Here is a 24,004-nt window from a genome sequence, read left to right as displayed (position 1 = left end):
TTTGCAATATCCTAAATTCAATCAAAAGATAGTAGACATGAAAAGAAGTATGAAAATGTGACCCATATTTCGGAGGTGCGGAGATCAAGGCAATAGAAAGAGAGCCAGAAATGACAGATTTTTTAAATGTCAGGATCAGACAAGGATTTAAAAACAGCTTTTATGAATATATTGAAGGATTTAAGTGGGAGGCGGAGCAGGGCTTGGGGAGGAGGACACGCTGGGCTGAGAGAACTGTCTGGGAGCAGTTCTGACAGAGGTGGGCGAGCAGCCCGTGGAGGGGGCGGGGCGGGGCCGGGCGGCCCCCCCCCCCCCCCCCCCCCCCCCCCCCGCCGGGGTAGCAGCCGGCCTGTGAGCTGTGCGTTGCTCATCGCTCATGGAGCGCTTTGTGCTGCAGGTGCACGTGTCCACGTGTCGCTGCCTGGCCACCGTGGGATGCCTTCCACCGAGGCTTCTTCCTCTTCTGCTACCAGAGCCACCAGGCTAAGGCGGCTGTGAGTTTTTAGGAATCAGGAAAAAGGAGTATTACTCCTATGAGCCACCTTCTGAGGATCCTCCCCACAGACAGGAGAATCCTTGTGCCTCCAGCTGGAGTCTGGAGCTCCCCTCTTCAGGGCCTGCGGCTAGCTGGGCCCCCAGACCTGCTCCAGATGTCCCAAAGCACATTACCGCTTTGGATAGTTGAGTTCCAGACTCCCACTTCCTCTTTTAAGGATTTGAAATTGTAATAGAAACAGAAGATGGCATTACACCTGAAGTCGTGGGAAAGGATGTTGCAGAGATCATAGGAAGCGTGGGTGAAGCACACGAGAAAGAATTGGATTCCACAGCAAAACATGAGTCCAGGGAAGATAAAATCTTCCAGAAGTTTAAACCTACCATAGCTTTTGAATCTGGACAAGATTCTCAGAGATTGGCGGAAGTGTTGTCCTGATCTGGATTCCTGGTGAAAATATCCCCCCAGAAAAGGGTATTCCAGATTGCCCCTGTAGTGCCAAGAGAGTATTTGAATTCCAAGCCATGCCTCAGCAGCTCAGTTCCCTTGAGGCAGACATACTAGGCAGAAGTGTTGACTAGGCCGCCCGGCTGGCCTCCCTGGTGCTCAAAGCTGTAGACTGGGCTCTGGATACACAGAAGAATTTGTATGAAGCAAGATGTAACAGATACACCTTATGGACATCGTTGTAAAGCCTTAAAAATGCTGCTAATCTCTCAGACCTTGCAGTTCTGTGTCTTGGACTTTATCCTAAGGAAATAATTATACCAGAGACACTAGTACAAAAATGTTATTTTAGGCATTGCTTACAATGTCCAAGAAAAATGTCCAGTGACAGGGAATTAAATAAATTTTGGTACATCCATGCAGCGCAAGACTATGCAGTCTTAACAGTACAGACCTATATGGACACCAAACAAGATCTGGCTCTAAACTGATCCATCCCAAGGGGCCATTATAAATGGTATTCACAGTATGATCATATTTTCACCAAAATATTTGTACATGTGTATGTGCACAGAAATAAATCTGGAAAGACATATACCAGGTGTGAACTGGTTACCTATGAATGGTGAGACCAAGTGAAATGATCCTTTTACTTATATGTATATGTCTCTTTACAATAAAAGTGGATAATATGCCTAAGTAAGGAAAAAGAAGTTTTGTTTTCTGTTAAGAATGGATTTTTAGCAATCCGATGATGTAAAGTGAAATGGTTACAAAACTGTCAAATTAGGAAAGATTAGCCGTGCCAAACATTAGGTGAAGCAAGATAGAACTAGTTTTAGAAGGCACAGAACATTTGGATTCCTTTTCCATTGCATTATATCCAAAGTTGAGATTTCCACGGTGGGAGCAGATCTAAATATTCCTGACCCACTGTCCCTCTAGAGTGGTAACATGCTTGGCCAGAGACATCAGCACCAAACCCTCCTGCCCTTTGCTTGCCTACTTCATATTCTCCTCACCCTGTGCTGACAGGGTTTTTATTGATTCTGGCCCGACAGCTGGGCTGTAAAATGTCACATAGCACGGATGATGCACGTTCACCCTGGAACATTTTTCATTCCTCAGCAGTCTGTAGCCCAGCCCTTTGCCAGCAGCTGTGAGGCCAAAACTAATGACTTGGAAGCAGGTTGAGGTCCATGGGCATCTCAGATGGGAAAACCACCAGGCAGAGGTTCCTACCAGGGGGCATAGTACTTATAACAAAACGCAGTTCAGCAAAAATTGGCTGATGGAGAAGTGATTGAGACCATTCTCTACACTTAAGAAACTTCAAGTGTAGCAGAGAGAGAAGCAGAATTTCAGCGTAAAATTGTCAGAACCAAGGGGGTGCAGGAAATCCACGTGGGCGTTCAGAAAAAACGGATTGGGGAAGGGGAGCCACATCTGGAAATGGATGGGTGAGCAATGAATGTCTACAGGAAGAGGGATGGAGCAGGTGCCAAAGGTCAGAACTGCTCAGCAGGAGATTGTGGGGACAGAAGTATAGTACTGGGCAGGGCTGGAGGTAGGGTGAGCTGTCCCTGAGAGGGTAAGTCTGCTTTCAGCAGGTATCAGAAGTGCCATATTAGGGGGCTTGCACTTTATACTGTGTGGAAGCAGAATTGTAAGAGAAATAACAGAGGGTCAGGTTTCATTTCCAATAATGACTCCTGCCACAGTCCAAGGCGTGGGTGGGAATTTTTCTGTGTTACACAGTGCCTCATGGTAGACATGGTAGGTGCTCAGTAAATACCTGTTGAATGAAAGATCAGTGAATAAAGGAAAAGAAAAAGTTCCTTTTTAATAGGCTTAGTGGGTTTGCAGCAAAAAAAGTAGATTATGAAATTCTCCAGACAGGTGGGGTGGGGGTGGGGGAATGTGACACCGCTGTCACAGGCACAACCAGGTGCAGCTTTGTTTCATTTTGTTTTTAATATGCTAATGTTGCCAGGGAAAGGTTTATCCTGGGAGCTCCAGAGCTAGAATGTGTCAAAACTCTACCGACATTATCTAGAGCCCTGCTACTCACAGGATGGTCTGGGGGCGGCAGCAGCATCCACTGGGTGCTTGTTAGAAATGTAGGGCAGCCAGCCCTGTCCCCAGCTGAGTCAGAATCTGCATTTTAACAAGTGCCCCGGGGTGGGGGAGGGGGAGAGCAGGCAGTCTAAAGTTTGAGGTGTCGGTCTGGGTGTGGAAGCTATGCCCTACATGAGGAGTCATCAGGAGGACCTGGGAGAGGGGAGAAGAGCTAGAAATCCCCATTTCCCTACTTCTCCTCTCCTGAGGCTCCAAGTGGGACCTAACAGGAATCTATGAGTTTCTTCCCAAACCCCAGCAACTTCACACAGTTCAACCTCACACTTGCCTGTTTTTTTTTTTTTTTTTTGCCTATGAAAATGTATTACTGTCGTGTGTGCACCATCAAACTTAAGATCCTGGTCTTTCCTTCTTGCCTTTTATACAAGCAAAACAGAGACTTTGGCTACTTTGACATCCTTAATGTCTCTAGGAATGTCACTGACAACATGATCTTTGCGACCAAATCCAGCCACCAGAACTTCCATCATTTTCTTCAATAAAATTCAAACAACCATCATTGGGTACAAAGGCTGTGATTATTTATTTATTTATTTCTTGCCTTTCTTGATCACCTGGACCCTGACGCACTTTCTGATACAGAATTTGGCTGTTTGTCTTCAACCCCTACTTTTTCCAACGCAATGCCTCTTGCAGAGGAAGCACCTCCAAAATGGTTGGCCTTCGAGGCTGTGCCCAAGCTCGCTTGTGCTGTTCATCACACCACCTCTGATCTCAACAGTGGCTATGGAGCTCCCTGGCAGTACAAAGCCCCCAACACTTGCCCGTCCTGCTGGCACCATGGGCCTGAGCCAAAGAGCTCAACCTTACACTTTGGGAGTGCCCACAATGAGGCTCGTCCATGCCCTCTCCTCACTCAGCTACTGTGTGTGTGTGTGTGTGTGTGTGTGTGTGTGTGTGTGTGGTGTCACCATCCCTCTGCTCTTTGACTTGAGTACCAGCCATGCCTCCTGAGGACAGACAGGTAGGAGGCTTGGCTGGGAGAGCACTCTGTTTAAGAGATGACAGTTCTGGGGTGCCCGGCTGGCTCAGTCGGTTAAGTGTCCGACTCTTGATTTCGGCTCAGGTCATGATCTCACGGTTCATGAGTTCGAGCCCTGCTTGGGATTCTGTCTCCCACTCTCTCTACCCCTTCCCCACTTGTGCATGCTCACTTGCACTCTTTCTCTCTCTCTCTGTCTCTCTTTCTCAAATCAATTAAGTAAACATTAAAAAAAGAGAGAGATGACAGTTCTTCTGTACGTGTTTAATGCTATCCATAGTCTTGACCACAATCAGTAATAATATCAAATACTAGGGGTGCCTGGGTGGCTCAGTCAGTTAAGTGTCTGGCTCTTGATCTCCACTCAGGTCATGATCTTATGGTTTGCTTCGGATTCTCTCTCCCTCTCTCTGTGCCCCTCCCCTACTCACACACTCTCTCTGTCTCTCTCAAAATAAATAAGTGAACATTTAAAAAAACACTGCTATTTTAGCAGTGTTCTAGGTACACAAATGCACTGTTCTAGGTATTGCATTTGTATATAACCTTACAGAACAGCCATAATGACCATTCCTAGTTTAATGATGCAGAAACTAAAACCTAGAGAGGTTAAGTAACTCCCCCAAGTCACACAGCTTATAATCAGAACAATGCCGGATTATCATTTGGGCACCGGTGGCAGAGCTGCTTGATGCTCTATTGGACAAAACCTTCAGCAAAAGAGCTTTGCTCATTTATTGTTGGACATGCGAGCTAAAAGCTAGAGAAAGCATTCAGAAGGAACTTGGGACTTAGTGAATGGCTTAAAAATGAGTTAAAACATGGGGCGCCTGGGTGGCTCAGTTGGTTAAGTGTCAGACTTCAGCTCAGGTCACCATCTCGTGGTCCATGAGTTTGAGCCCCACGTCGGGCTCTAGGCTGATGGCTCTGAGCCTGGAGCCTGCTTCGGATTCTGTGTCTCCCTCTCTCTCTGCCCCTCCCCCGTTCATGCTCTGTCTCTCTCTGTCTCAACAATAAATAAACGTTAAAAAAAAATGAGTTAAAACAGGACATATGGATCTGGCTATCCATCTCACTGCAGGGTAGATGTGTTCCCTGGAACCAAGGTGCTCCTACTACGTTCCCATAACTGAGGCATAATCAGTCCCAAACTCCAGCCCATGTGTCTGGGACAAATAGAGGGATCTTTACTAAAAGATGCTGTTGTCATGAACAACCGGTTGACTGTGTGTGTGGAAGGCAGGAGAAACGGAGCCAAGGTGGGGGGAGAATACCAGGCTAAGGCCATGGAGCTGAAGGATTTGTTCAAGAAGATTTGAAGCCCCAGAGAGAAATACCGACTGTCCAAAGGGGAAGTGTCTGCGTCGCCAGTGGCTCAGGGATAACTGAAAGAACAAAACAGAAACCCTGGGTAGCCCAAAGCCAGAGCTCCCACCTCAGGCCATGCCCAGAAGTGAGAGAAGGAAGGAAACCAGTACTTAGGGGGACAGAGGGCCCCATCCCAGGTCCATTGTGGCCCAAATGACCCAGTCTCTCTGCTTGGTGCCCAACTCAGACAGGGTTGAAGTAAGGAAGATGGCGGAGGGGAGCCCAGTGGACGGTGCCAGCTGAGCCAATCTGCAAGACAGTTGAGTTAGGACAAGAATCTTGCAGCTTAGAAGTCCTCTGCTCCCAAGCTTTAGAGTTTCTCGTTTCTTTTTCTTTTTTTTTTTTAATGTTTATTTATTTTTGAGAGACAGAGGGAGACATGGCATGAGTGGGGGAGGGGCAAAGAGAGAGGGAGACACAGAATCCAAAGCAGGCTCCAGGCTCTGAGCTGTCAGCACAGAGCCCTACACGGGGCTTGAACTCATGAGCTGTGAGATTATGACCTGAGCCAAAGTCAGACGCTCAGCTGACTGAGCCACCCAGGCGCCTCTAGAGTTTGTAGTTTCTAATTTCTTCAATGAAGTTTCTAAGTTCATCTTACAGAACTGTCCTACAGGGGTGCCTGGGGGGCTCACTTGGTTAAGCATCCGACTCTTGATTTAGGCTCAGGTCATGATCTCACAGTTCATGAGTTCAAGCCCTGCATCGGCCTCCATGCTGACAGTGCAGAGCCTGCTTGGGATTCTCTTTCTCTCCCCCTCTCTCAGCCCCTCCCCACTCACACTCTCTGTCTCTCTCTAAATAAATAAACTTAAAAAAACAAACAAACCTTTTTTTTTTAAAGGAACAATCTTGCAAAAGGGCTCCCCACCTGGCGAGAAATTGGGAGTGTCAGTGAACCCCTAGATTGCAGGAGGAGTGGTGATCTTGCAGTGACTTGCCTGAAGGCCTGGACATAGAAGCTGGTCTGGGGATGGCAGGGCACCCAGAAGGGCCAGGATGAGGGGCATCTAGGAAGGCTGTTAATCCCTCCTGTCCTGGACTGTAAATTCTCTTCCTCCTCCTCCTCTTTTAGTCAACAGCTTCCAGCTGTGTTTCTCCTTAACAGGCTCCTCTTTCTGGAAGGTCATTATTGGTGCTCATATAGAGAAGGCCTTCTTTAACTCACATCCTCCTTTCTTCCACCTCCTGCCTGGCTGGCCTCCTCCTGCTTCTGAGCTTCTGGTTCTGTAAGAAGCAATAGCATCACAGACTGAGGAAATACTGCAGAAAATAACCACATCTTCTATGTTTAAAAAAAAAAAAAAAAAAAAAAAAAAAAACCTAGCTGAAGCCTTGCATAGTTGAGTATAGGATTCAACACTAAAAAAAAAAAAAATTTTTTTTAATTCTTATGAATAGAAGTCAGACCCACACACATGGGTGCTGTATAATGAAGATCTGCCCACAAAGACTGCTCTGGGTAAAAGCTGGGTAGATGGCAGCCCGCCCTCTTCCTGTGCCAGCACACACACCAACCCCTTGGCTTTATAAGAATACCCAAACAAAGGAGCTTGATTGTGTGAAATGCTAGCCAAGGAGCCAGCCTGTGAGCCTACCCAGGTGACCAGATGGTGCAGGGCTGGGGGTGAACACCACAGGTCAAGAAGGCAGGAATGCTGAGTGCAGGACCCCGCTTCCAGCAGAAGAGTGGCAAGCTATAGTCTGGTGTGTCTCCCATGAAGAGAAAGAGACAGGATCTACAACAAGTAACAGTCATACTGTCTTCCTCCCAGAGACCTGTCAGCATTGCTAGCAAATAAAACAATAGAAGGAAAAGGAGTCCATGCTGAGGGTGACAAGAAGCACACAGTTCTGTACAGGAGACAGTACTCATTATCTCTCTGCATTTTCTTTAATAACATAGCTTGGCTGTTTCAAGAGCTACTGTTTAAATCAGTCCACCCTCCTACAAGAATCCTGATTCCTATTATTATGTGGATCACATTAGACCTTTTAGTTTGGGGGAATGTAAATGTTGCTTCTTTATGAAAATTGCCCTGGCTTCAAACCAATAAGAATTAGTTGTTGTCATCTCTGTGTCTCCATGGCACCTTCACAGCATTTACCGCAGTCTGGCTGTACTTAATTGTGCTTATACTTGCCTCCCTGACTGACTTTGGAGACTCCTTGAAGGCTAGAGTATGTTTATTCCTATTTGTAATTTTTAGCACAACATCATGCACGCAGTGGGTACCCAATAAATATTTGTTGAAGTAAATGAATAATTAAATAGAAACATGACAGATGGAGCTACAAGACTTTAGAAATGACTGGATTCTGGGAGATGTGGAAGATAGTGGAGGTGGGACCATAGGTTTGAATCTCCCTTGACCATCCTTCCCCATCAGCACCACCCCCCCATCAAAAAACCCCCAAAAAACAAAGAAACAAAAAACAGACCAAGAAGCTAACTAAATGAATGCTCAAACTAAAAAACCAAAATCCCTTTCAGAACAAGCCTGAAAGTGAGTAAAAACTGCTGGAAGGAGATTCCATGATATGGAGGATAAGATTAACAGCAGCAAAGGAAAAAGAATATCCCAGTAAAAATGAAGGAGAGGCAACATTGAAGATCTTTAAAGTAGGGCGGCTTCTGAAGCCAACAGAAGGGGGAGCTATAGAGCCATTCACCCCTTAAAACTATCCTGGCCTTTCTCTTACTCCTAAAACCACCGTAAAACTCATTTCATCTAAAAATGGGCAACAGAAAAGGATCATGATCAAATCCAATAAAATCAAGAATAAACAGGAGCAGACTAATGTCTTACAAATGATGAAAGTATGCCAGAAAGACAACAGATACAAACTAGTGAAAACTGTCACCTCAAATTTCAAATTCACCAAAAAAAGAAGGAAAGTCAAGCAAAGGATAACAGATATATAAGGAAAAAATATGTTAAAATTAGAAAAACTCTGACATGAGATTCTTGGAGAAAAGAAATATTTGTAAATAAGTGAAAGAACTGAGAAAAAAAGGTAAAAATAAAGAAAAAGTTAAAAATGAAGTCCAAATTAAAAGGAACACAAGAGCAAGGAAACAGGACGGACACTAAGAGAATTAGTAGATGGAAAGAAAGAAAACACACTTTTAAAATTTATTTATTTTGAGAGAGAGAGAGAGAGAGAGAGAGAGCATGGGAGGAACAGAGAGAGAGACAGAGAGAGAGAGAATCCAAAGCAGGCTCTGCACCATCAGCATAGAGCCCGATGCAGGGCTCGAACTCAGGAACCGTGAGATCATGACCTGAGCCAAAATCAAGACTTGGGCGCCCAACCGACACCCAGGTGCCCCGAAAACACATTTTAATGAAAGAAAATGAAGACAGGATTTCTACTTTTGGCTGGGATGAGGCAATCAGCGTTAGATATATCTTCCTGACTGCAATAACTAAAAAGGGGGGCAAAATATATGAACCAATATTTCTCAGGACATTGCACAACAAGCAATGCATGACAGACGGGGGAGAAATACATCATCTATGTAAAATCTCTCCCAGAGAGCTCTGGAGATCTGCAGAAAGGTCCTCTCCAGTCTTGGGCTGAGAATTGACAGGCACATACAAAATTAGAAATTACTCAAGAATAGGGAAGGAACAACTGGAAAGCAGTAAACCAAACAATTCCTTGAGGTCACACAGGGCTAGGAATAATTTATGTTCCTGTGAGCTGGAATGGAAATGCCTCCTGAGCATTGCCTTAATAGTGGGGCTAAATTATCCCGAGACCTAAGAGTACTCTGGACTTGCCCTTTTGTAGCTTAGAAGCAAGCTTCGAAAAGATCCAACCTATTCCAAGTATGTCCACTCTTCTTAAATAACAAGTTTTTTTTTTTAAAAAGGAAGAAAAGAGATCATCTTAATAAAAGCAGCTAGGCATAATAAAACATTACATACAGGGAAACAAAGTTGATAATGACTAGTGACTGCTCATACAACACAAGTCAGGAGACAATACAATGCCATCTTTAAACTTTTTTTTTTTTTTTTAACATTTATTTATTGTTGAGAGACAGAGAGAGACAGAGCATGAGCAGGAGAGGGGCAGAGAGACAGGGAGACACAGAATCAGAAGCAGGCTCCAGGCTCTGAGCTGTCAGTACAGAGCCCGATGTGGAGCTAGAACTCATGAACAGTGAGATCATGACCTGAGCCGACTGAGCCACCCAGATGCCCCTAGAATGGCATCTTTAAAGTGTCGGCAGAAAATACATCATCTATGTAAAATTCTATATCCAGCAAAAATATCTGTCAAAAATGAAGCAGAATGAAGATTTTTTCAGCCAAACAAAAGCTGAAAGATTCATTGCCAGAAGATCAGCGAACAAAAAATGTGAAAGGAAGCTTTTCAGGTAGAAGAAAATGTTATTCAACCCAAACAGAGGAAGAGACCTGAATTGGTAAATATGTGGATAAATATGTTTTCCTTAGTTTTTAATGTTTTATAATAACTGTTTAAAGCAAAGCAGTGACAGTGTAGAGTGGGGTTTTCAAATATGTGAAAATAAGATATGGCTACAAACGCACAGAAAACAGAAGGGTCAATGGAAGCACGCTACTGGAAGGATCTCATCCTGTATGTGAAATGAGACACTATTTTGAAGGTAGATGATGGTAACTTAAAGATTTATCTTAAAAACCCTAGAGGGGCGCCTGGCTGGCTCAGTTGGTTAAGTTACCAACTTCAGCTCAGGTCATGATCTCACGGTTTGTGAGTTCGAGCTCCATGTTGGGTTCTGTGCTGACAGCTCATAGTCTGGAGCCTGCTTCAGATCCTGTGTCTTCCTCTTTCTCTGCCCTTTCCCCACTCATTTTCTCTCTCTCTCTCTCTCTCTGTCTCTCAAAAAATAAACATTAAAAAAATTAAAAAGAACAACTTAGAATAACCACTAAAAAACATATACACAATGAAACCAATAGTGGAGATAAAAACGGAATAAAAAAACCTCACTCATAATAGAGAACCAACGAACAATAACCAAAATTGAAGGTGAAAATGTTAGGACTCGAGTTGAAATGGCCTGGCTCCTAGGACTAGACTTTTATTATACGAAATGCAAAGAATGTGCCACATGAGGCATCAGGTAAAGAAAGTTTTCTGAGAAGAAGTAGAACCTTAGTATAATGCTAAGAGCTGAAAATCATTTTGGGAAGAGAAGTAAAACAGGATATTCTAGGGGGGAGGGGAGGATGGTATCTACAATGGTGAAGGATGGAGAAGAGGAAGTGTGACATTTTAGTTGGAGAAATTAATAAAAGAAAGTAATCGTGCAGTATATTGGAAACTAATAAGGGAGGTGAAGAGGTTTGCCAGATGGTCCAGTTCTTTGAATTTAGACTTGAGTCGATAGTCAAGATGGAACCTCTGAAGATTTGCTTATCTGTGTATCAGGCATGTGTCCTCACCTGCTGCTCTAGATATCCCTTTATACGTGGCTCTCATCACTTTTTTGATGTTGTGCTGCAAATATCATGCACTTTGGAGTCAGAAATCCCTAGGGTTTACATCCAGATCCTCCACTTAGAGCTGAGTGATTTGGGGCAAATTGTTTAATCTAAGCCTGAATTCTTTTAGAAACTGTCAGTTCCCTAAACGATGAGACTGTCAGTCATGTGGCCCTTCCTTGTGCACCTGCTAGGAGGGCACATGATACAGGTAGTTAGTTGATTAGTGTGTCTTTTCCTTTCTCACATTACTGATCAGGGATGGGCACCTGACACAGTTCTGACCAGTCTACCTTCTTCTTTTCTCTGGTTCTCTAGCAATAGGGTGGGTTGAAATGAGCCTAAAGGTGCCACTATGTGGGGAAAGCCCGCCAAAGAATGAAGCTGAAACAGAATGCGGAGGTAGGACAATAATAAAGGAAAAAGTTCTGATAACATATTTAGAGGCTCCAGATGTAATCATGGTGGAACTTGAAAGATCTGCCCCTGGACTTTTTGATTATGTGAGTCCATAATTTCCAAAACTTACCTTTTCATGAGCAAACTTTTAAATTATCTTGGACTCAGTCAAAAGCACCTAAACTATATAGCATTTCTGTAGGATGAAATGAGAAAAATGTGTAACAAACAGTTCACATTCGATTAATACTGGTCATTATCATTTTCTTTTTATTTTTCTTTTTATTTTTTTTTAATTTTTATTTTTTTTACATGTTTATTTATTTTTGAGACAGAGAGAGACAGAGCATGAATGGGGGAGGGTCAGAGAGAGAGCGAGACACAGAATCGGAAGCAGGCTCTAGGCTCTGTGCTGTCAGCACAGAGCCCAACGCGGGGCTCGAACCCACAGACCACGAGATCATGACCTGAGTCGAAGTCGGACGCTTAACCAACTGAGCCACCCAGGCGCCCCCATTATCATTTTCTTATCACTGTATACACCTCAATGACATTTAAACCTCTGATAAGTAGATATTAAGAACTCTGTTTTATAGGAGGATTTAGAGAGGTGGGGGGTAGCTTGTTAAGGACCCGAAGTTAATAAATGACATAAATGAGGTGTTTCTCATTCTACACTATAGTCTCTGCAAAGCATTCCTAGCACATGGTAGGCATTTGGTAAATGTTGATTCCCTTCCTCTTTCCTGTAAATGAGACCCTAAAATTATGCCTAACTACCCAGAGATCTAAAGGAAAGCAGAGTCTGGTAACTTGTTTCTCTAGATCTGGCTCACTTAGGCATAGTTCACTCATCAGAGCATTAACTTTGAACAATCTTTCCTACTTAATGTTTGACTCTTCCTGTCCTAACCTCTGAAAGCTTGTCCCTCTCAGCTGACCTCCAAGATTCCCAGCTACTTCTGGATATGGGTATCTCAGATTCCCTGGCATGGGCTGGCCCTCTAGCCCTTTGACTTGCACTAGTCACTGATGCCTACCAGTATCTTCCTGAGCAGGTGTCTCCCATAATTTCTTCCATGTGACCCATGTGGCCCCACAATTGCTCATGCCTGGTGTGTTCCCTGGTGCCCTCTCCTCCCACCCGATTCACCAAAGTAGCTTTGGTTCTTTCTCCTCAGTGATCAAGTTTGCAAGTCACAGTGAAATACATTCATGAAAGAAAAATCCTATTGCTTTGGCCTATAGGCCAAATGTTCACGATCAGCACAACCTACTACTACGAACATTTCATTATAGCTCTTTGAAAGGAATTTCTCTAGAAGTCATGAATGTGTGTTGTCATCAGTTGATCACAAATTAGAAATGCTGAGAACTAAGTAAACATTTTGATTTAGAAATTTGACTCTAAATTTTCTAAATATTGTAATCCCGAAGAAGAGACATCTTCTTTCAGGGGCATCTGGGTGGCCCAGTCGGTTAAGCATCTGACTCTTGATCTCAGCTCAGGTTTTGACCTCAGGGTCATGAGTTGGGCTCTGTGCTGGGTGTGAAGCCTACTTAAAAAAAGACAAGACAAGAAAAGAAACCTTTCATTCAGTCTTCAGCTCTGTGCTTTGGAAAATGAGCACTTTAAACATGAAGCCCTTTGCAAACTTATATCTACAGAGAGCACTGGAAAGGAGCTGAGAGATCTGGGTTAATGTCACTTCTTGACCACTTTTTAATTATGAAAGAAACTTCCAGTTTCCCATCCAGTGTCCATTCTCCACTTCTTCCTTTCTAACAGAACTTCTAAATTATTGGGGGGATAATGTGTCCATCTAAAAGCCTATTTGTACAGCCTTCCCTGCAAAAAGGGTAGCCAATGCAATGGAAGAAGAAGTCTTTGGGGGGACTCCTGACATTATCTTTAAGGTGGCTTACTTAGCTAGAAGGTACCTTTTTACCCTCCCTCTTCCCCCTCTTCCCTGCTTAGATCTCTACAGTCCCCTCCATTCCTCTAACTATACAATATTAAGACTCTATATGAGTGCACAAGTACAAAATCCCAAGGCTTTCCTAATCTCTATTTTATCTTGGCCATCTGGGCAAATTCAAAAGCATTTACATCGTTAGGTGGAAGTTAAAATGATTTTGAGCGTAGAGTTACATGTGACCCTACAATTCCACTCCTAGGTATATAGCCAGGAGAAACACACACACACACACACACACACACACACACACACACACGTACATGAATATTCATAGCAGTGTTATTATTTTTTTAATTTTTTAAGTTTATTTATTTATTTTGAGAGAGAGCGAGAGAGCAAGCAGGGGAGGGACAGAGAGAGATGGGGAGAGAGAATCCCAAGTAGGTTCCACACTGTCAGCATGAAGCCCAACGTGGGACTCAAACCCACAAACCATGAGATCATGACCTAAGCCAAAACTGTGTTGTACCTTTAACCAACTGAGCCACTCAGGTGCCCAGCAGCATTATTCTTGATAGCTAAAAAGTGGAAACAACCTAAATGTCCACCAAGTGACGAACTGATAAACAAAATGTGGCATATCCATGCAATGGAATAATATTCATCCATAAACAGGACTGAGGCACTGACACGTGCTATGGCATGGATGACCCTTGGAAACATTATGCAAAGTAAAAAAAAAAAAAAAAACCAGACACAAAAAAACCAGAGTGTATGATTCCATTTACATGAAATGTCTAGACTAGGCAAATCCATAGTGTCAGAAAGAGTAGTGGTTGCCAAGGGGCTGGAGGAAGAGGGGAGAGGGAAGGTCTGCCAATGGGCATGGGGCTTGTTTTTTGGGTGATGAAAATGCCCTGCAATTACATAGTGGTAGTAGTTGCACAACTCTGTGAATATAATAAAACTCACTGATTTGTACTCTTCTGCAGGTGAATTTTTATGGCCTGTAAATTCTATCTCAGTTAAAAGGAAAAGAAAATATGACTATGAAACATTTTGAGTGAAATAGACTGCACCCAAATAGGCTTCTCTGGGTATGTGTTGGCAAGCATGCCTGAAGAAAAACATGAGGAACAGGGAAGATGGGGGGAAAGCTTCTAAGAAACAAAGGTATGAGTGGGCCAATTTTCAAGGTAATAGCTCAACTTTGAGGTGCATTTAAAAAAAGCATGACTACATGATAGAATCTCTCTTAAACACTGGAAGGAAATCAGCATTACAGTAGTTGTCAAACAGCTTTGTCTAGTATATAAGTCACATCTCAACTAAAATGGGGATGTGTAGAAGGTGGCACTCCAATGTGCTACTTCCTACTCATTAACTTCCTACTCATTTTCACAGTAACCATCCCCCGACAGAACATTCTAGCCACCATGATTACACTAGAACAGTGTATCTGCAGTGTTTTAGAACCAGGAAATTCAGCATCATCAGTCAAACAGTGATGCCACTAGAGACAAAGGCCCTTCAGCATTTCATCTGTGCCCAACCTATCCAGGGAGGTTGAGTTGCATTGGAATTTTTTTCTGGAAGCCAGGACATTTCTCTTTCTCGTTTTCATGTGGCCTTGTATATAACAGAACCTGAGAGATGTTGTAGAGAGAAGAACCCTGAGTCCAAGATCTGATTTGTACAGAAAAAGTCCAGTGACCTTAAACAAAAGTCACTGAGCTTCAATCTCTTCCCTTCCAAAATAAAGAGGTCAAGCTAGATGATCTCTTTGGTTCAAATTTCGATTAATTGAACACACTTGTGATGAAATGGGAGCTCCAACATAGTCTAAGATCATCTCTGGGGCTGATGTAGAGGGGCAGACAAATTTGGAACATATGGGATTTCTGTTCCTTCTCAGATTCTTGGAAGGACCTCAAGGTAACTCCAGCTTCTCCTCCCTAACCCCAACCTTTGAATCCCAACCTTTGAATCCTGCATCACATCCCAGTGGGTTTTATACTTTGGATACTGTGTCTGCCTAATAGTGAATATCCTCTTGGTGGCACCTCAGGGAGCAATAGAACATTTCCTTTGTTGAGGGGTGAAAACCCACACACATACACGTACACACATACACTCACCACCACCACCACCAGCCCCACCAGCCCCACTGCCATGACTATCCCCACCACTACAAATTCCATCAATGTACAATGGTAATGCAACAAAGGAAACTAAGAGTTTCAAAAAGTATCTTTTAATCTAAGTGTTAGTCTGCATTTTCTTGCTTTTGAACTGTTTTCCTAAGTATGCATTCCAAGTCATAGTATACAACTGTGCTTTTAAAGCTTTGCCCCAGAGCATCTGCTTGGACTGGTCAGTCTGGCACCCACTGTTCTGATCATGCGGAAGTAAGGTCTAGCAGCACACAGACCTGGGTATGCTGACAGGCTAGCAGGCTGGCCTGCTGGGTGCCTGCCTGTCCCCTTCTCACAAGGTGCGAAAGAGGCAGGATACTTACAATATGCCAAGAAGCACCTGGCAGTGATCCCTGTCTTCTCCAAAGTCACTGGATCATGTGTCTGACAGGTTGTGGGGAATGCATGGCCAAGGATCCAGGGGGCCCTGGCAGCTGACCCAAGTGTTCAGGGCATTTAAAACCAATGTTCCCCTTCAATTAGGTTGTTGGAAGCTTTACATCAGCCCAGCAGGAATGGCACCAGCCAGTTCACTGTTAAATACAGAATATTGAAACAGAAGTCACTGACTCTTGACTCGTGCCCCTACTCATCACTAGGTCTAGTTTTTATAATATAGAATTCTTGTAAACTGCTGCTCTTTTCCATTGTGAGGGCCGTTTTCACACCATTTAGAATGACGCTGCTCACACTTTTTCTTTGGAACTGTTTTCATGAATACCTCAGCCTCTTTAAAACAGAAATCCCTTACCCACCCCTCATCTTTTCTCCTCCTCCTCCTTTAAAAAAACAAAACAAAACAGGGGCACCTGGATGGCTCAGTCGGTTGAGCGTCGGACTTCAGCTCAGGTCATGATCTCACGGTTCGTGGGTTCGAGCCCCACATTGGGCTCTGTGCGGACAGCTCGGAGCCTGGAGCCTGCTTCTGATTCTGTGTCTCCTTCTCTCTCTCTGCCCCTCCCCTGCTCACTCTGTCCCTCAAAAATAATAAATGTAAAAAAAAAAAATTCCTTAAAAAATAAATTAATTAAAAAAAACAAAAAAAAACCATTTGTGTAGGAATAGAAGCAAGTAGAATGAAATAAATACAGGGTCAGATTTAAAGTAATAATTTTTCCAATTTTGCATTTGTTTAAAAAATGAGAAAAATTATAGCTCCAGTGTTTTATTTTTCTTTCTATAAGGGTATGTAAACAAATTTTGTACCTTTGTTTATAACTTACTCTCCGCTTCTCTTCCCCAAATGAGAAACTGACCAGCCCAAACTAAGGCAGAGCATGACACAACTTGGCAGAAAATTTCCATGGAAAAATTTAAGGGATAGCTATTCTCATACACACAATGACATATACACAAAATTATTTATTGTGGCACTATACTGTAGGAAAAAAGTGTGAACAACCTACATGTCCATTGGTAGGGAACTGGTTAAATAAAGTATGGCACCATACTGTGTATCCATTTAAAGGAGGGAAGCTCTCTATATTTTGAAGATAAACTGTTCAGTGAAGAAGAGTCAGCAGAACAGTGTTCCTATCATAAAATGTGTGAAGGGAAAAAAAGGGAATAATCTACCCAGATTTGAAGACATATGGGATATTTCTGCAAGGATTCAGGAAAGAACAATAAGAATGGTTGCCCTCCAGGGAAGAAAAGTGTAGCAAGAAACACAGGAGGAAGAGATGTACTTTCCACTCTCTATCCTTTAGAATTTTGTGCTGTTTGCACGCAGTAACTTATTAAAAAAAATTTTTTTTTTGGTAAAGCAAGTGAAGACACAGTAGGATTTCTACATGAAAGGACACTTAGTTGGCTTTCAAGTAGGCAACCTTTCAACTAATAAAATATTTAAAGGCATTTACAAATTCGGGTTGATGTCACATCTTCAGCTGGGTATGACTGTGGTTGGTTCAATTTTAGCATGCCATCGGTAAATTCATTTTCACCCATCCCTTCCCTTTGCTAGAGGAAGAATTTAATATAATGTGTTCCAAAAGTTACATTCAAATGGCAATAAAGAACTCAATAAAGAGAAGGAGGCAGAAGAGAGGACACCATTAGGACACAAACGTTTATGTGATTTTAGCCGTTACAACAGTAGTTCAGAAATAGCTCAAATGTTACATTGATGTCAATATTACAAAAAGAAAGGAAACCAAATGACAGGCAACAGTGAAGAGCACCAAAGATGCCGCGCACACACCTAGAGAAGACCATGCTTCTTTCCTTCGACTGCCACGAGATTTTCACCACTAAGCCCCCCTCCCCCGTGCTTTTCCTTCTCAGCTTTCCCTAACCCGCTTTACACCGCGAGCTTAAGCCTCGTCCTCGCCCTCCTCCTCCTCGAACTCGCCCTGCTCGTCGGCCGTGGCGTCCTGGTACTGCTGGTACTCGGACACCAGGTCGTTCATGTTGCTCTCGGCCTCGGTGAACTCCATCTCATCCATGCCCTCGCCCGTGTACCAGTGCAGGAAGGCCTTGCGCCGGAACATGGCCGTGAACTGCTCCGAGATGCGCTTGAACAGCTCCTGGATGGCCGTGCTGTTGCCGATGAAGGTGGCCGACATCTTGAGGCCGCGCGGCGGGATGTCGCACACGGCCGTCTTCACGTTGTTGGGGATCCACTCGACGAAGTAGCTGCTGTTCTTGTTCTGCACGTTGAGCATCTGCTCGTCCACCTCCTTCATGGACATGCGGCCGCGGAAGATGGCAGCCACGGTCAGGTAGCGGCCGTGGCGCGGGTCGCACGCGGCCATCATGTTCTTGGAGTCGAACATCTGCTGGGTCAGCTCGGGCACCGTGAGCGCGCGGTACTGCTGGCTGCCCCGGCTGGTGAGCGGCGCGAAGCCGGGCATGAAGAAGTGCAGGCGCGGGAAGGGCACCATGTTCACGGCCAGCTTGCGCAGGTCGGCGTTCAGCTGGCCCGGGAAGCGCAGGCAGGTGGTGACCCCGCTCATGGTGGCCGACACCAGGTGGTTGAGGTCGCCGTACGTGGGGGTGGTCAGTTTCAGGGTGCGGAAGCAGATGTCGTACAGCGCCTCGTTGTCGATGCAGTAGGTTTCATCTGTGTTCTCCACCAGCTGGTGCACCGACAGGGTGGCGTTGTAGGGCTCGACCACTGTGTCTGACACCTTGGGCGAGGGCATGACGCTGAAGGTGTTCATGATGCGGTCGGGGTACTCCTCCCGGATCTTGCTGATGAGCAGGGTGCCCATCCCAGACCCTGTGCCGCCCCCCAGCGAGTGGGTCAGCTGGAAGCCCTGCAGACAGTCACAGCTTTCTGATTCCTTCCTCACCACGTCCAGGACCGAGTCGACCAGCTCGGCTCCCTCTGTGTAGTGGCCCTTTGCCCAGTTGTTTCCAGCACCACTCTGGCCTGCCAGAGGGAGAGACTTCGTAAGTCACTGATGACTGGACTAAATTCTTTTTTTACCTTAAACCCCTTCATGTAGATTAATGAGTCAGTGTTAGGATTACTTCAGATTATCACCAAAATGACCAGACATTAAAATATGTGGTTATACATATAATTATAAATAAGAAAGACTAGGAATACCTGACTATTAAGGCTGAAAGGCAAATTGTTTTAGCCGACACGAAGACTGAACTGGCACACACAACAGGGATGTTCTTCACACAGTAAGCTACTTTCTCCCTTGGGCAGTCATACACCCCTCCACCCCGAGCTGTCAAATGAGCGTCCCATGCCATCAGCCATGCCAGTCACTCACCAAACACGAAGTTGTCTGGCCTGAAGATCTGACCGAATGGTCCAGACCTGACTGAGTCCATGGTGCCTGGCTCCAGATCCACCAGGATGGCCCGAGGTACATATTTGTTACCTGCAGGGAACACAGCTGGACTTAGACATATAGGCAGAGAGCTCTAAAGAGAAAGGCTTTTCTCCTTTTTGCAGGCACTGCTCTTGTCCCCAACAAAGGACATAGGAGAGGCTCAAAGGCTTTGGTTGTGAACCGGGGAACCCATTGAAATCATGCAGTGTAAAGTGGGAATCCTGAATCCTAGAGTCCTCTCTCCCCTGGGGCCACACTCCTGGAGTTAGTCCCGGGGACTAGAGAGTAAAAAACTGAAGGGCGGCCTGGGGGGCAGGTGTAAAGCAATTACCAGTGGCTTCATTGTAGTACACATTGATTCTCTCCAGCTGCAAGTCACTGTCTCCATGGTAACTGCCAGTGGGGTCGATCCCATGCTCATCACTGATGACCTCCCAAAACTAAGACACAGAAAAAAGTTTGCATTTAGCCACGCCCGACCTCTCAGAGAGCTTGCGTCTCACAATGAAAAGCCCTCGACTCAGTTGCAAAAACCCAAACTTTCAGGCAGCGTGACCCGGCCCAGCCTCAAGGCTTGTATTTTACAGAGTGAGAAAGTTGAAATTGGGCGTTTCCCCGGCGAACAGCTGCCGGCGGCAGGAGGTGGGAGTCTCGTCGGGGCGGGGTCGAGGGGGGCAGCCAGCAAGCTGCGGGCTCCGGCGACTGCGGAATTGCGCGCTCAGAGTCGCAGCTGCGTGAGGCAGCAGGAGGCGGGCGCGGAGGGGGTGGGCTGGGGAGCAGGGACCGGAGGCAGCGGAAGGAGGGTGGTTTGGGATTCAAAGCACGTCCTGAGACCTCTAGACAATCGCTCTCCTCCCCTCCCCCACAGCTCGCCTGGGGTTCCAGCGGGTAAAACCACTTCTCCGGGAGTCTCTGCCCCTCCGGTAAACCCGCGCGCACAGCCTCGGGGACACACCCGAGCCTTCTCCAGGCACGCTTGCCTTGCCGAGTGAGGAGCAGGGAGGAAGCGGAGACCGAGGAGTGCCCGGGATTCCAAATGAGTTACAGCAAAAATGAAAGAGAGGTTCCTCCCCCCTCCAAGTCGCCTCCGAGCCCACGCCCCACACCGCCGCACAAAGCAGCCGGGAAGGTCTGTTCTTGGGGAACCCAGGGCCTGCTCAGGTCGAGGCTCGCACCCGGGAACCCCGAGGGGCTGCAGGCGAAGGCACCCCACCACCCCCCGACCCCTCCCGGCGCGGCGCGCCCACCTTGGCGCCGATCTGGTTGCCACACTGGCCCGCCTGGATGTGCACGATCTCACGCATGGTGTTAGCTAGCTTCTTCTGGCCCTGGTCGGCGTCTGGTCAGTCTGTCCGTCCTCCCTTAAACACCCACTGTGGGGTCACCGGGAACGCGCTCGGGAACCGACTGGCTGAGAACGTCGGCCCGGCGGACTGGGCCTTTTATGCAGGGAGGGTGGGGCAGCCTGCGTAGGCCGCGCCCCCAGCCGGAGCCCCCCAGTCCCCTTCGCGCTAGCGCTCTCCAGGCCCAGCTGACGTAATGCTCCGAGCCCCAAGGACCATCCCGGGGGCTGGACATTGGGCCCGCAGCCAATCAGCACAGGCTTGCGGACCAGGCGAGGGCTGGGGGCTTAGGGTAGTAGGGTGGGGGCGTGGGCATTGTCTAGGACTTGGATGGGGGGAGGTGGAAGAGATGGGTACTGAGAATTGGGGGTAGGTGAGGGAACTGAGGGCGGGAGGTGGGCGAAGCCAGGGTAACCCGTGTGGTAGGCCGGTGATGGGGGGAGAGCTGGTACTAGATGGGGTGAGCAGGGAGACTGGAGCAGGTGGAGAGGCCCTCAGGTGCTCTGGAAAGGAGCGCACGGTGCTCCGGAGGCTGGCAGGTGGAAGGCTGAGGTGGAGGGCATATGTGGCAGGTTGCTCTGCCAGCGTTGATTGAGGCGCCCCCTCAGCTAACGGCCAGGGATCTCTAACCTACCCGTCCCTCGTGAGACCACTGCCTCTTTCCCCAACCCTAGAAACCACCGACTGTCCAGCGGCCGAACCTCGGTCACACAGAGCCTTGGGACACACGCGAGCCCAGAGGAAAATCGTGTGTGATAAGGCTTTTGGGGTCTGAAGAACAGTGCCCCTGGACACCCAAAGCCCAGGAGCCCCAGGGGGCTCTCCACCCCTCCCCCAGCATCCACTAGCTCTCTCTTTTGTCTCTGTTAAGGGCTTCTGGCTCCCTCTCGCTTGCGGTTGCTGCATCCAGGGGTGGGGCGACCTCCACGCCCCCTCCAGCCCCACCCGACTCTCTCCAAGACTCCCCAGCTCCCTGGATGGTACCAAAGACCCTTCCACCCCAGGGACTGGCTTTTGTTCCTTGGGAGTAGATGGGGTGGGTGTGGCTGTCCGCGCACTGGTACTGTCCAGTGGTCAGAAAGTGGGTGGGGTACGGGGGGCGGGGCTGCGGCAGAACAAAGGGCTCACAAATATGTGGGATACCTCTCACAACTGAGTATTTAAAAATCACACCCCAGGCACTACTCCTGTCTGGATTTGGTTCATCTATTGTCCACTAAGGAGATGGGTTTCAAGGGTGATCATCGCCCGCTCCACCGCTAACACTCTTATCTTTCATCAGGTGCTGGACCCTGCTGCCTGCCTGCCACGAGGTCCCCAACCTTGGTGCTACTGCTTGGGGGTGAGGGACACGCCTAAAAACTGCGGCACAGCGAGGGAGAGGCCACCCGAGACCCTGACGCGTACAGAGCGCGTGCGCAGACTCTGAGCACTGACACTTTAAAATCCACAGTTTGTAGGTAGTCGAAGGAGATTATCTCTTTGTTACTTTTCGTGTGTACGTGTGTATTGGGGGCGGGGTGCGGAATCTGCTTGTGTTTAAGGGTGAGAGTTGAAAGCGTGCATGAAATGTTTACTACGGACCTGGAACCTGACCCCTGCAATATCATGGGTGCAGGACCCTTCCCCTTGTCGACTCAGGACCGGTCGCCTGCAAGGTGACGTGACCCTTTTTCATCCTCTGGCGAGAAGGGCCGAATGACCCGGGTTCCCGTGGGGAAGCGGAGCCTGCAGCTGTTGAGTGAGACCCTCCCAGAACTATCAGCAAGCTGTCACCGCCTTTCTTTCCCGCTGGGAGGTGGAAGGGGGGCTTTCAACTCAATTCCAGTGCACAAAGAGAAACCGAGAGAACAAAAGCCCAGCCTCCCCCAGACACCCATGGCGCCCAGACTGAACCTTCAGAATTCCCCAGACGCGGCTTCCCTTCTTGGGGTTAGGAGGGGGTCGGGAGAGAGGCAGAGGAGCCGAAGGTCTGCCCACATGCCACACTTGCGGGGTTCCAAGGACCCAGGACCCCGAGTTTCTAATCCAGCTCCTACAGATGCAGAAGCGTCGAGGGTGAACGACTCCCGAGGTCACACAGCAAGTTAAAAACAGGGCTCAGTCTGCAATCCCGTCTTCCGGGCCCCCAGGCCTCGGGGAAGGGGGCCACGTTGGGGCCGCAAGAGCTGTGGTTGGTGTCAGCACCCGGACGTGGAGGGCGGCTGCGATGGGACCGAGGCGTGCGGGAAGGAACCCAGCGAGGGTGGCACCCGCGCCCGGTGTAGACGCTCACTGAGCGGTTAGCGCCTGGCTACCAGGGCCGAGGGGTAACCCTGGCGCGCGGGGCTCCAGGGGATCGGCTCCATGCCGGGAAATTTGAGCCGGCCTCCAGCCTCCCTCACCTAACGGTTTATTTTCTCAGCTTCGGTTTCAGAGCCAGATTTCCTCGGAGTGTCGGGTGAAAGCGTGAGCTCAAGATTATGTGGCTAAAAGGACCCTTTCCTCTTGGGTTTACTTCGGGGGAAAAGGCTTGGGATAGAGTGAGGCTGGAACTCGAAGCCCTTCCTTTCACACATTTGCGGGTACTGTCGCCCACCCCCAGCCGCTGCGAAGCTGGCATTCTTGTTCTTGGTTTTACATCTCCCCCTGCCTCCCTCCCCCCACCCCGCCCTTTTTGGATTTATGCTGCTGCACATTTTTATTTTCACAAGAAGCTGATTTTACGTTGGTGACAGCCAAATCTTTCAGTTTATCTGCTGATCCTTATCATTCTTATTCCGTATAGTTCCTGAGGAGAGGCTGGTGAGGAAAAAAAGAGATTCGGCCGCATTTGGGTCTTCCATCATTTCTTTTGTGAATTACACAGAATTCCTCTCCATCTAGGTCATTGTATATCAGGCGTTAAAGGTGTCAGAACTATGTATTTCACCATCACTTACAGGCTAAGTAGCTTTAATGATATGCTAATATTTCTAAATTTTCCCTTCACCAGAAGTTGTAGACATAACTTGGTGTAAAATAAAGTTCAACATTTATTTTATGCATAACTGATTGTATGGCAGAGGTAGGATACCCCCTAAGCAATTAAAATTATGTTTGCCCTCACAACATTGAGAGTATTTAAATGGCAAATTCTCAAGTGATTTTGCATTTATCTATTAGTACACGTAGAGTCACTGTTTTAATTAATTGAAGTCTGATAGGGAGTACTGTACAGCTGAATTGGTGGTGAATTTTTAAAGCATTGTTTCCTTAAAGCAAGATTTTTTTTGTTTTACACGCTTATTGAAATCACAAGACCTCTAGCTTTCGCATTTCCTTACTGCCTGTCTGCATTCACCACTTAATACACAGCTCCAAGCCCGGTTAGCCTAACAGCCTACTCCGCAGCGAGATGCACGCGGTTTCCTAGGCAACCGACACTTGGCCAATGAATGAAGAGAGATTGAAAGAGACC

General features: G+C 46.8%; 1 protein-coding gene and 2 pseudogenes across 1 annotated transcript; 1 reads left to right on the top strand and 2 right to left on the bottom strand.

Annotated features, from left to right (window-relative positions):
• Positions 1–376: 376 nt before the first annotated feature.
• Positions 377–1,258, top strand: LOC132667889 (uS5 assembly chaperone PDCD2 pseudogene; annotated as a pseudogene).
• A 2,154-nt stretch (positions 1,259–3,412) lies between these two features.
• On the bottom strand, positions 3,413–3,925 carry LOC132667888 (small ribosomal subunit protein uS12 pseudogene; annotated as a pseudogene).
• Positions 3,926–17,485: 13,560 nt separating this feature from the next.
• On the bottom strand, positions 17,486–20,657 carry TUBB2B (tubulin beta 2B class IIb). Its single transcript, XM_060627735.3, has 4 exons — positions 20,470–20,657; positions 19,554–19,662; positions 19,160–19,270; positions 17,486–18,804 (listed from the first exon to the last, which is right to left on the bottom strand). Exons 1-4 carry the CDS (start codon positions 20,524–20,526, stop codon positions 17,744–17,746), a joined length of 1,338 nt encoding a protein of 445 aa, XP_060483718.2. The 5' UTR covers positions 20,527–20,657; the 3' UTR covers positions 17,486–17,743.
• Between the last annotated feature and the right edge of the window lie 3,347 nt (positions 20,658–24,004).

The sequence above is a fragment of the Panthera onca genome, chromosome B2, assembly GCF_046562875.1.
Source record: "Panthera onca isolate mPanOnc1 chromosome B2, mPanOnc1 haplotype 2, whole genome shotgun sequence".
Lineage (NCBI taxonomy): Eukaryota > Metazoa > Chordata > Mammalia > Carnivora > Felidae > Panthera > Panthera onca.
The sequence above is the reverse complement of the archived record's forward strand: the minus strand, read 5'-3'. Positions and strand labels throughout refer to the sequence as shown.